This window comes from Dermacentor variabilis, chromosome 1, assembly GCF_050947875.1.
Source record: "Dermacentor variabilis isolate Ectoservices chromosome 1, ASM5094787v1, whole genome shotgun sequence".
NCBI lineage: Eukaryota > Metazoa > Arthropoda > Arachnida > Ixodida > Ixodidae > Dermacentor > Dermacentor variabilis.
In genome coordinates, this window is record NC_134568.1 from 112,691,573 (window position 1) to 112,705,079 (window position 13,507).

Genomic DNA, 13,507 nt, shown 5'->3' on the forward strand with positions numbered 1-13,507 from the left:
GAAGCCAGAATTATTGGACTCTGGTACCAGCCGACGTCGGCCCGAACTACTTTAAAAGCGCTAATGCGCTGTTTAAAAGAAACTGGACTCATTGAAAAGCTATAGAAAGTGCGAACTGTGGCGTTCTTTTTTTAATCTTGTCTTTTTTCTTTATATTTTCTGCGCCTTACCCCATCCCCATGGGCAGAGTAGCGAACCAGAGACTTAATCTGGTTAACCTCTCTGTCTTTCACCTCTTGTTTTCCCTGTTCCAACCGCGGCATCAGTACCAACCTTACGCAAGCAAAATAATCCAGCCATAATGCGACCATTCTTCGATAAAGCAAGTTCTGAAGGTACTGCATTTTTATTACAATTGTTGCGAATGCAAAATGATCTCTACAAACTTTTATATGAATTATCGACATAAGTGGGAGGCTGGTATCTTTAGCCAATATTTCATTGTTTCATTGCTCTGAAGTTAGCGCACGCTAACGTGCGAGACATTATAATGACTCTTACTGCGGAAGTCACTGATATTTATTGCGAATGATCGTGTCCATTTATGTATTCTCTCTTTCTCAATGCGCCCTTTGAGTGGCGCCTAAGGTCGTGCAATCACTGAGTCAATATATTATATACTTAATGTTGTAAAGAAATTGACATTGAACCTTGTTTATGTACTTATAACAAATATCTTTATCAGTAACAGTATCCGTGGCTCTGTGGTGGGTGGTGCTTTAAGCTACGAAAGACTTCAGCATCTTTATTTTATATTTCTTTCACTTGCTGCTTGGTTGAGGCCTTTTAAAAGGAAATTAATCTTTGTGATAAAAATATTCTAACAACTAATCAGGTTAGTTCTGTGCAATGCTTGGTAGCCAGTTTGTGGAGCGCTGGTACCTGGCGTAGTACGTAAGCTGCTTACAATCTCTGAACACATGTACACTGTGCTAAACATACGTTAGCCTGCTTAATTCGACAGCATGAAATAAGTTGTACGGTGACCCTCACGGCTACAGAAAATAGAAACCCTCCAAAATACCATTCCTTAATTGGATACATCAGTAGGCGTTTCCGCTAGAGTACTGTCTGTCCCTTGGTACATCGCAGGCATCTCTGCATATGGGAGAACCCGCTTTCTTGTCACGTTGCCTGCAATATAGTACACAAAGCGAGCATCGCTGCGCTACCCTGTGTAGTCAACACACGTACCACGGCCACTTGAGCTGCCTCCTTGAACACTGCAGCATTATATACCTCTTTGTTGAGCCTCATTTTGCTATAGAAACTTCTCTATAGTGCACACATAGCGGAATTCTTCTGTAGAGCTCTGTAAGCCTAGGATAGCCCGCTCCCAACTCCCAAAGTGTCCTTTGCATGCCGCCGCACGGAAAAAGGAGGCGCAAGAGCAAAGGCCACACGAGCACCTGCTGTAGCAACAACTGGAAGTTTAGTATAAATAAGGCAAACACGCAAAAATACTTCTTAATGATCCGCACGCGTGAGCAAGATATACGAAAGGCACGTGACAAGTCACACGCCAGTTGCTGTTATGCCCCGTCCAGGCTCACGGAAATCTCTGATCACACTCTCTTCAGCTCTCTATTCCTGTAGCGGCGTCTGTGGCCTGAAATCTTGGTAATGAGGCCCCTGCAGCGCTGGAAAGTAGTTTCTTCGCCTCAGCTATACACACAGAGGTAAGAAAAAAAAAGTAGCTATGCAAAACGCAAAGTGGGTACCACATGAAATCCATTTCATGCTTACTTTTGGCGTCTGGCGCCGCCTGGTGCCGGCGCGTCCGTTGTAAGCTTCGCGACGACCGTGGTTATACCCTAGCCGAAATGCGTTCTATGTGGTTACCAGTAAGAACGGCTGCTTCATGATAGCATTTTGACCGTGAAAATTATTGATTATAATTATTTCACCGACCGACCGAACGACCGACCGAGTCATTCACTTCTACGGTCCAGCGCAACACATGGGTTACGAGAGGCGTCGTTGTGGATGTTATTTTCCTGGGTTAATTTCAACGACAAGGGGTGCTTTAACGACCGCTTTTACATTCCGCCCGCATCAGCATACGGCCGACGATCGAAACCGTTATCTTGTACTCAGCAGCAGCAGCAGCAGGGCGGCCATAGCCACTGAGAACCACCGCATTCTGTGTTGAACTTGTTGCCGTTTAGCGGAATGCCGCTGTGTTAATCTACACCACAAGTGTGGGCTTCGTTATACACTTGGCACACCGGCATTTGTGTAATGTCTCCAAATGCACACAGAGTGCAGAGATGGTTCTCTCTAGACTGATATCAGTGACAGTGTGCGTTGCTTTCTAGAGATTACAGCAGGCCGAGTTTCCCAAAAGAGAAGCACACGCCACAATGACTCAGTGACTTACGACGTTTTCCTGCTCAGCGGGTTCAATACCCGGCCGGGGTGGACGCATTGCGATTGGGGGGAGGCGGCATGCAGTAATGCTCGTGTGCTGAGATTTTTGTGTACGTTAAAGAACCGCAGGTGGACGAAATTGATCCGGAGCTCCCCCTCCAACTACACCTCGCTCCTTACAGCCAAACTCTGGCTTTGGCACGTAACACCCGCAAATTATTATCAGAAATTCGCACGAGTCGGGATTTACCTGCATGGTGTGGCTGATGGTCTCGCGCTCGGACAGGATCTCCGAGAGGCTCTTCGTACCGAGCACGTTGCGCAGAGTAGTGGCCGCCAAGAGGCGCGTCGAGCGCCCGTAGTCCTCCACGTTGGTCACGGCCACCGTGGCATTTTGAATGCGGTAATACACCACAGCATCCACCGCGACGGTCACCGAGTCCTTGGTCAGGATCTGTGCGAGCCAGCGTGAAATGCCCTTGTGTACGTGGACTTGGGCGAGACGACACCATGGGTATACTAAATGGCCGTCGAGGTCATTTTGCCGGTTAGACAGGACGAAGAAACGTTTCATCTATGGACCCATGACTTGATGACAAAAAAAAAAGGTGAAACTGCTAGAATGCAAATGCACGTTATACAAGCTTGGCCAAGCTAACAGTGTGTCCGTGCAGTTAACATGCACGATGTTTTTTTTTTTTTAACGAATCCTTCTAGGCGGATGAAACCAATGGTATCTTGTTAGGAACTTCCTAGAGAAACCTCTGGTATTTTTATGCCTTTATTAATAGAGTAATTAGTGCTGATTGATTAGCAAACTATTTAATCACTATGCTAACGGCCGCAATGCTTGTAGAGCACAGTTGAATATATCCCTTTGATTTGTTTGCGACGTGTTAGCGTTTGCACAGTTCTTCTTCCCGTGCGTAAAAGAATTAGGTCGCTGTGGCACGCAAGCAGCGGCACGCGACGGTGAAGGTTTCGTGGGCTTTCTTGTAAACGGCAACGCGTCGCAAAGAAATGAAAAAGGTGCTTTCACAACACTTACAGGGAACAGACGTGATTATTTTAGGCATGTAGTGAGAGCCCGTTAAAAAGCTTGCTGTAGTGTCCAGCCTAAATTTACTAACAGGACAACGACGAGGCACCACGACAAACAGGTGTCGTGTTGCATCCTTTATGCGATGTCTATAAGTTTAGGCCGAACTCTACAGTAATCATGAACCAAATATAGCTCAGACAAAGCCTTTTTTGCCCTTAAAGCTTCTCTAACGCGAATGCCGTCCGTGACACACCATCCCCGTTGTGGTCGTGCCATTATCTCGCCATTGTCACCGTCATGATCGACGGGCACCCAAGCGGCCTTTGAAGAAACGCTCTTACGTATAAGTTGCGTGAGTACGAGGCGAGGTATACGCATAGCTTGATAGATTTAGCTAGGGGATCAGATGGAGATGCTGGAAGCACGTGCCTCCTGCTACTCCATTTCGCTCATATATGGGGTATGAGTGATCAAAATGACTCGAAAATATCCTGAATAACGCAGAAAAATGATAAAGAAACAATTGGAAGGTGGTGTGAGTTCACACTTGAGCTCGAAATTTAAAAAGAACGAACAATGTAATCAAAGTTTAACGCATGCACACTCAATACAAAGTAAAAATAACTAAATACTTCATGTTCAAGCGCGTATACACTATTGGTACTTACAACCAATATTGCACTTAACAAAAGAAATCCGCACAGCGCATAATGACCTCTTTTCAACAATGTTGCTAGAGTTCCAGCAGCGTTGCTTTGCAATGCCAGGAGAAGGCCACGGTACTTGAAAAGTGTCTAAAGAGAGCGCAGGGCTCCCCGTTGTTCTGAAGGGTATGGGAAGCGCCGTCTCGAGGTTACAATGTAATTAACGGACTTAAAGCGTAGCCTCGTATGCTGCAAGAACGACACATCTACCCTTGGCGGAAATACCTATAAAATTTGGGGTCACCCTTACGATGAATGACACACGATCCTAAAGATGAAAAAATTTTTTGCTGAGAGGCTGCAGAATTGAGCAGAAAGTCAACAAACACTGCTGAGCGCCAATGGGCTCTGCTTTTCGCTCTTTACCTTCGCAGGACTCGGCTTATGGGCTTCACAAGCGGATGCTGAGTCCGAGGGATTCACAACTCAACGTCTTTGCCAGCAATGCGTGCCTTAAAGAATTAGGGTCGGTTGAGTTACGTTATGTATTTCTAAACGAGCCACTGAACATACAAGAAGTAACGCGTCGCCCTCGAAGTTAGAAATTGCAAGCTGCGCTCTCATCACCAGTGCCATTTTTCGTAAAAAGGATTACGAGACGAAAATTGCCAATTTTAGAGAGAAAAAATGGTGTCCTTCCCGATTATCGCTTAAGAGGTCTCAAATGCTATAACGTGAAGCTGGCACAGCGACAATGTAAAGTGTTGTAAAATGTCCCGCATCATACGTTGTTAGAGAACAGTCTATACAGTGTGCTTACCTCTTGGGGTGGAACGTCGAAGGACACCGTTCTCAAGTCGACTTTGGTATAGTTGTCAATGCAGGGAATGATGAAGAAAAGACCTGCGGGAAACCACGTTCATACAGAATAGGTGGTCTCAATTCATCCGCTTATTCAATGGGAACATCGTGTATATTTGCGAAATTGAGCAGTCAGTTCTTTTAAATCACGCACCTTCAAACTAAAAAAGGTGCCAGGATCTAAGCGTGCCTGTGTTCGTGCTTTTATTTTTTACTCAAAGGGAGAAAAAAAGGAGCGAGGGGGAAATCGCACTTTCAGAACACAAGGGCGGAAGTTTCTGGATGCTCATAAGCATGGGGATCTTCCTAATTAATGCAGTATAAGCTCTCTATTAGTTTTAGCAAAACGACTCGTGGTTTTGTGAACGCTGCAAAAAAAAAAAAGAAAAAATAAAGGAATTCCGCAACTGTTCGTCGCAGGAAACACTCACCTGGTCCCCTTGCTCCTCCTTTGACAAGGCGACCAAGTCTGAAGATGACGGCTCTCTCATATTCCTGCACGATCTGGAAACGCAGCGGAAATTTAAGCAAGCATGACTTGACGAGTCCTATCACTTTCAGCAGCTCAGCGTCACTCCTACGACGCCGTTACATTAAACAAGAAAGCTGGGCAAGTTGGTTACAACTATTATAAGCATGACTTACCGGCCCCATATTCTTACGGGACAGACGAAGACACACGCATTCAGTACGAACGTCGAGGCAGTGTTCGTGCATCGCTTATCTATATAGTTCTTCGTCATTTGAATTTGGCACTGGTAAGTCATGTTTCACAATGTTGTTACCTTAGCACGGCTGAAGCAAATTATATTCAGGGGATTTCCTTTCAACACGCCGACGTAAACATCGCCTCGTAACCTTGACAATTCATTCCGCAACCATGCATTGCTAAAGGAACAGCTGCACGTGGCGCTCACTTAAAATTTGCAGCAGGTGCACTAAACAAACAAGGTGCACAGTTCAAACAGGTCGCGCCTTTAATTAGCAGCGTCTGTTCGTCTTAGTGAAGCAACTACGTGCACACTTATCTCGACGACAGACGCCAAATTGATCTCAAGTTTGGCCTGCGTTTCGCGCAATCTGCGAACATGTTGCATGCGGTGACGAGGAAACGATACATCATGTTCTGTGCCAGTATACCCGCGGTATACAGTGTACATATACAATCGCTCTGCGTCGTTCTCCACCACGTGGACGACCGGCCTGTGTCGGAATATCAGCGGGACTTATCATCGCATCAGAAGGCCGTGCAAGCGCTATACTGCGCTTACGATCCACGGGCCTATGTGAATGCCATTAATGGAAACGCCCTTCTTGTTCTTTTCTCTCTGCCCTCTTTCCAACCCCTGTTTCTCCCACATTAATGCAGCCTAGCAAACCTGAAACTCGCATCGGGTTAACCTCCCGGCCTTTCCTATCTTTTTATATCTGGCATTGGCATGTAGCGTAATTTTATTGTATTTCCTCTTTAGTCTGATTATCTGGTAAGCGGCCATTTTTGCGACAGGTCATTTAGGGTGGGGCATTGTTGACCGTAATTTATTACATTTAACATCAAAGCTTTCTTTTACAGCGGAGCCGTCTTGGGCTAGTTTCCAGCGTTTCGTGATGTGCGCAGGCAAAAACGATGGCGACGTCTATAGAGCTTAAATAGCTTAAGCATAAGGCAAAATCGTATCAGCGGATGTGTCCCAGCTGCGTTTGAGGACACGTGTCTCAAAACAGGTGATGGATGGTGGCTTGATGCGTTGCGATCTACGCAAAGAACGGCCGTTGCGTCCTATGCCTTACCGACGGCGGGCGAGAGCCTCGCCGTGAAACGTGACGACGCGTGCACCGTACAGACTGGGGACGGAGTCATCCCCACCGTATACGTCCATCCCGGAACGTCAAAGAGGGACCTTGAATACTTTATGCTCGACACATATAGGTGGGTCCGCCCGGTGGACCCACTCTCATCGTCATTGTGGGTGACTGTAACGTCGATGTGTCTCGTCCCGATGGAAAGTGGTTCTTGTCGTTTGTCTTGGAAAAGTTCGGCCTTCAATGTTACACCAGGACCAATGTCTCCACGACGCGCCATCGAATGTGCATAGACCTAACGTTTACTAAGGACACCCCCAGTGTCGCCAAACAGCCCATGGCCATCTATCATAGCGACCATAAAGCCATAATTACTGTGGCCACGAGATAAACGCAAATACAAATAAACATAACAACGTGCATATTTTTCTTATATTGTTTACTTGTTTACTTGTTTTATTTTGTTTTCTTTGTAGTTATACACAGCTCCGCTGGCCATCCACCTCCGCAGAGTGGAATGACTGAATTTTTTTCAAATATTACCTGAATTTTATTTGCACGAGCCAGTTTTCTTGGAGTGTCACGGTGGAGTCAACACGTAATGTTTGCGGTTTGGTGAATGAAATGAAAATAAATTAAATTCTTCGGTTTTGAGCGCCAAAACCACGATACGATTATGAGACACGCCGTAGTGGGGGGCTCCGGATTAATTTCGACCACCTTGGTTTCTTTCAACCTTCGATCAATGCGCGGTGCACGGACGTTTTCGCATGTCGCCCCCGTCGAAACGCGGGCCGCTGCTACCGCGGGATTCGCTCCCGCACCCTCGGGCTTAGCAGCGCTACGCCAAAGCCACTACGCCACCACGGCGGGTACCTTGGTGAATTAAATTTATGCAGACGTTATGAAACACGAACGTTATGCTACACGAACTCTCGTGCGGCGGATATTATTAGCAGCCGGCTACAGCTCAGTAAAAAGGCACCAATCAATGAGTTCTATAAAGTCGCCGCGCGTGTTGTTGCGCAGTACAAGAGCCTCTGTTGATCATTTATGTTGCGAACACACATAATAAATAACGTCACACATCTGTTGCTTGCACGTTTCGATTGAAGATTAAGCGACACTCATCAGTGTATATGCATTAGCGCTTGCCCCGCAGGTGCAAGGAATGCGTTGAGGGCAATTTATTACCGTCGCGTGATATATTTCTCAATCACTAGAATATGTGGAGTTAAATTTGGCAGGCGAGAAATAGCCCCTTATTTTGGTCCTACTCAATCGAGGAAAGAAAACAATCTCCCTTTAGCCGATGTAGCTGAGGCGCGTCGTATACCGCTATAATTTGCACGCGTTATAGGAGGCTTACTTAAACGAAAAAAAAAAAAAAAACTCTAGGGTGGAAGCCACCGCTCTTAGAACTGCGGCCGCATTAGCGAAAAAGTTTACTACGTCACCGGTTAATGCGCACTGCACTGCATCAGCGAGCAAGGCAGCCTCTTCAGCAACCTATCTTTCCGTTACTTGAACCCCTCAAGATTTTAAAGGCTTGTACAGCGTGCTTCCAGCGGAAATCTAGTCAGCGAAACTTTTCCTGGCCTCTATATCTCAAAGCAGCTTCGTAAGCGATTGCCTCCGCAGGAAGTTATCGCAAGCAGAGTAAACGCTAAAATCACGCGGAAGCAGTTCCTATCGACTTCGTTCGTCGTTCTGTAAGGCGTGTTCCTCGCATGCGCTTGGAAACCGCCAGTCCTGCTTGTAACAAGCAGAACGCTCGCATATGCAGTAGCTGAGTGCGAAATGCCGCATTGAGAGTCGAAATCGTCTCTGCCCACTTCTAAGCATGAGGAAACGATAGGACGGCACGTACCTTGATGCACATGAACAGCGACAGGGGAAACGTCAAGATGATAAAAAATATGGATATGGCTGTGAGGAGGAATGTGCAGACGCCATTGCTGCCTGTTTCCGTGTAGGCTGCGTGACAAGAGATAACAAGAACGCTTTGAGCGATATCATTTTTATTGGCGTCATAAAACACACTCGCATATAAGCGACTGACGTTGACATATCAGGCAGTTCGCAACACATACATAAGGTTTCACTTATGTAGGGGCAAACATTAAATAAATACGTGCTTTCAGAAAGCACGAAAGGAACATAGCACTTATAAATGATGCCTTATGAGCAAAAAATCATTTTTTAAAATAATAGTCGTATAACTGATACCTTAGCCAAGGTGACAAGAAAGTTAAATTATGAAGTTGTACCGCGCAAAAGAATATGTGACTGAGTTCTGATTTGCAATGTGAATTGTAGCTGTTTGTAATTTCTGTGAATTATGCGTGATCGGGTTGCCAGTTTACTTTCTTTTATTTTTTGAATGAATTTTGCAATTCTTTACAGCAGACCCAGGTTACTATATTATTGTATTGGCTAAGCGAAAGGAACATCGGGCATCATCCCCGAAAGCAACGTCGTCTACACATAGGTTTAATAATAATAATAATAATAATAATAATAATAATAATAATAATAATAATAATAATAATAATAATAATAATAATAATAATAATAATAATAATAATAACAACAACAAAGCTCCCGGTGGCAGGCCTTTAAAAGGACCGCTTTCTTGTGGCCGTTTATTTCGAAGCTCTTCAAAAAAGGAAAGGTAATTGAAGTACTCTAGTTTCATTGAATAATTTTATGCAAATTCGAAGGCAGGCTACACCTGAGCCGGCCATTGCAAAATACAGTTAAGCGTCCAGACGCTATTCATTTGCCTATATAACACACACGTACGCACACAAGCCAACAAAAATACAAAACAGGAAATAAAATATAAAACGCACCGGAGAGGCGCCCTAGATGCACAAGCGTCAATTAATAAAGTTCATAACACTGTGCAATAAAAATACTGGTACACACACAAATAGCGAATATTATATTGTTGAAGTAATTCTGTGGCTTAAGCTATCGTTACGTCATAAAGAAGCCGCAATCCTCCTTTAGTCGAACGTTCTACTCGTTTTGTTCTATACCTGAAAAAAAAAAAAACAGTTCAGAAAAACACTTTTAACAACACTACTTTTGCTTAACAGCTTGATATCACCAACTAAAGAGATACTGAAAAATGCATGCAAGTTGAAGTAAAGAAGCATGGAAATATCATGCGTCCTGTTAGATTAGCTCGTGTGTCTCAGCCTCTGCTTCGTCCTCGTCTTGTGCCCAAAAAGCTGCATTCATGTCCTACCAACATGCCCAAACAGTCACCTTAGTAGATTAGCTTGCTGTTTCTTTTTCTTCACATTCTTTACCTACTACCACATTCGGTGCATGTGTAGCTATAGCTTTGAAAATACAGTTAAACCTCGATATAACGAAGTAAGTGAAATGGACAATTTGCTTCGTTATATCAAAATTTTGTTGTATTGAAATTCACCTTTTATGCAAAGAAGTACAGTCACCGATTGATTTTTCTTACAGGGAATAGGGCCGCTGGATTTTCCGAATTATCGGGCAATCGACAAAAGCAAATTTGAATTGGAAAACAATTCGTTTTGATGAATTTGGAAGTCGGCGACGAATGATACGGTTTCACGCAGCGTCGAAGATACCTTCACATCGGCGGTGCAAATTAAGCGAAGCCAGCCACGCTTTCGCGTGCAGTCCGCCCCCGCGGCTGATAGCGTTACCCGCACTGGGACGACGCTATCGTGAAAAGTGCCTGAAGCGGGGAGCGAATTCTTCGTCTTCCTCTCGCACCAATGAGTCACCGAAACTCAAGATTACGCAACCTCCAATACTAAATGCGCGGTAAAGCAGCTTACGTGGTGCCACGCCGTCTCGGCACGCCCACTCTTTGCACACGCGGCAGGTTAGCTCTAAAGCCGGGTGCGCGGCTGCGTATGTGCTCAACCGCGCCTACAGCCATGCGCAGCCACGGCGGAGATGCGTGCCAGAAATCGCGTCGGGAGGCGGTGGCATATAGACTTCGATGTAGTGCCATATCACTACGGAGACTGAGTGCATGCATGTGTAGCGAAGGAAAGAGGAGCTATTTGCGTTACTTTTAATCGACTTCACTACGAAAACGCGTGTAGCGCACCAACAAAGCTTGATTTCGCATGGTTTGCAAAGGCTTACCAGTTTCATCTAGGGTAGTACCGACTTAAATGGTAATTATTTACTTCAAGGCTAAAATGCCCCTATCCCATTCCGAAGTCATTTAGTCATAAAAAAGACTAGTTGGACTAGCGCTTGTTAGTTGTAGTGATACCACTGTTAGTGGTAGCTAGTTGTTATCGCTAGAGGACCGAATTCCTTGCCTTCGTATGGCGCGGCTGAATTTAACCAGCTTTAGCGAGCGGTCCACAAATACGCCTAGGTCGTCGCGATGTTTTACAGCTTTGCTGCCTTAGTACGTCGGTTCATCTGCAGTGGCAGGCCAATGCTCTGAAACTTGAAAGTAGCTTCTGTGTGGAACAACGGAGCACACAGAATATCTCAATGCTACGAAAATACCCATATCAAGGTGGTGCACATTAACACTGAAGATAATATAATAACATACATATGTCACTATTTGAGCTTTAAAAATAAATTATTGGTTACAAACTGTAAAAGTACACGTGTTGCGATGTCTCTGATACATATAGCAGAGCTGATAGTTGTGGGAATTCTCGAATATTCATCATGTAAATCAGAGCTATATTAAGGCTGCCCCTCCGTCTCTGCTTTTGAGTATCTTTGCCTAAGCGTTGTGCTAGCCGCGATGGACGCCTGACGAGCATCAAGAGGTGCGATCTGACGCGCAGTTCGTCGAAACGTACTCAAATTCCGCCTATTCTGTCGTGGGAGGTCGTGAGCGGCGTAGAATACGTTTTGACATTGATACTTCAAAACTGTCAGAATTCGAACAACTGTAAACCGCAGCAAATGATTAGAGAAAAGCTTCTATCTCATTAGAGCCGACCATTTTGAAAAATTGCATTGAATCTCTTATTGCAATTTCGAGTTTCAACTCGAGCTTTTAAACTGCAGCTAAACAACCGTCTGCTTTGCAGTGTCTCCGACAACCACAAGTGCGTCTTTCCATCCCAGATGTTGTAAAGAAGACTGTTTTGCCTGGGGTGCCATTAAACAAGCCGTACTGCATCTATTGTACGACGCGTACCCAGACCGCATGCAGATTTACACAGACGACTCTTCTAATCTGACCAGTTCTACTGGGGCGGCGGTCATTCCGTTGAGATCGATCTGCATGAAGTACATCATATCTCACGTCACTACACCGACAAGGTCTGGACTTGTCGTCCTCCATAGCACAGTTGAATAAGTTAATCAAGTCAGCCGATCTGCGGGCTATATCTTGCGATACAAAGGCGCCTCTACAATTTTTCTCGTCAGTTCTTTGTCACGCCCCCTAGTTCATATGGGATATTATAGATTGTACATACCATCATGCATGCGGTGGGCAGAGCAGCCACAACATATTTCAGTGGTTACCGGGACAATTCGTTATCATAGGAAATGAAAGCGTGACCGCCGTTCCCCGGACAGTGCGAACAATGCCGGTACAGATAGAAAAAACCTTTGAGCACCTGTTTTGTGAATGCCCTTCACACAATGATAACAAGCTTGCCCTTTGCACGCTTTGAGGCAATGAGACGACATTCCTTTCACATGAAGCAAAGATTAATTCTGAGACTAGCCTATATGTGACTTCTTGTGACTTACTCATGACGAACGCTTGAGCCTTAAATTCGCTTTCAACCCTTCCTCATTGCGGGGTAGCCAACCTGTCTGCCTTTCCCTTATCACTTCCTTAGTTTTTCTGTGTGTTTGTGCGTTTTCCTTGTATACCTCTCTTTTGACCATAGACACCGCTTTGCAATAACGATTCCAAGTCAAGATGGGGGCTGAGAGGTGGAAGCACCACTGTGGAATAGAAGTAAAAACAGGGATAAAGTGCCTCAGACAGTCTGGCCTACGTTTCGATAGATAGATGTATCTCTGTGAAAGTCCCTGCTTATGCAACTTATATCTGGCTTTGCGGTAAAGGTCAGCTGAAAATAAGCACTGTGCGTCCTCCATCCTAGCCTTGTATTCGCGCTATCTGCTGTTACGACAAACGCTTGTCATAAAAGCCAAGTCAGCGCAGTTTTTGTGAAGCACCGCAGCGCGTGACCTTATGGAGGAGCTAACCCGACGGACGATGAGACAAAACACTGTATTTAGCCTTTCCTCTATCCTGCGTTCCAAATGACTCTCCTGCCTGAGACATTCCCGCTGCACAGGGGTACCGGTTGCTGGGCAAAGCGTGTGTGGCAGCGAATATTTCCCATGATTGCTCGCGGAGAAGATTTATCTTAATTTATGGTTCAAACACTGGAAGACCAGCACTCAGACGAACTACACAGAGAACGACTCACACATTGCACTGTCGTTCTTTGTTTATTTCGTCTGAGCGATGGTCTTCCAGAATTTGAAGCATGCTGAACCAACCGGCCCAAGTTACTACCCCACTCAATATATGTTTCGCTTCTTTGGGTGAGCTTGCATTATAAAAGTGATGAATTGTGTTGCATGTAGTAATACTGATCCCTTTTCTCATCGATATCGACAGTCACTTTTAGTAACGCATAAAAACAGCACGACGAGTCGAACTATCTTCTCACATCCGCAGTCTTATGTTCCGTTGTTTGATTACTCTCGTCATGATCGCACAACATGTGATCAAATGTAGCCAAGAGTTCGACGAACGTTCGTCTGGTTAGGCAAC

The 13,507-nt window shown here is 45.1% G+C and overlaps 1 protein-coding gene across 4 annotated transcripts in view; it reads right to left on the reverse strand.

Annotated features, from left to right (window-relative positions):
- The window catches only part of LOC142583094 (stomatin-like), a 144,172-nt gene that overhangs the window by 43,443 nt on the left and 87,222 nt on the right, over nt 1-13,507 (reverse strand). For all 4 annotated transcript variants that reach the window (XR_012828543.1, XM_075693395.1, XM_075693418.1 and 1 more), the window contains exons 2-5: nt 8,591-8,697; nt 5,349-5,421; nt 4,877-4,959; nt 2,621-2,824 (exon numbers count right to left, since the gene is read on the reverse strand). Coding sequence is in view for 3 of the 4 variants with exons in the window: in XM_075693395.1 (XP_075549510.1) it covers nt 2,621-2,824; nt 4,877-4,959; nt 5,349-5,421; nt 8,591-8,697 (467 nt within the window). In the remaining variant the exon portion in view is untranslated. The remainder of the gene's footprint in view (nt 1-2,620; nt 2,825-4,876; nt 4,960-5,348; nt 5,422-8,590; nt 8,698-13,507) is intronic.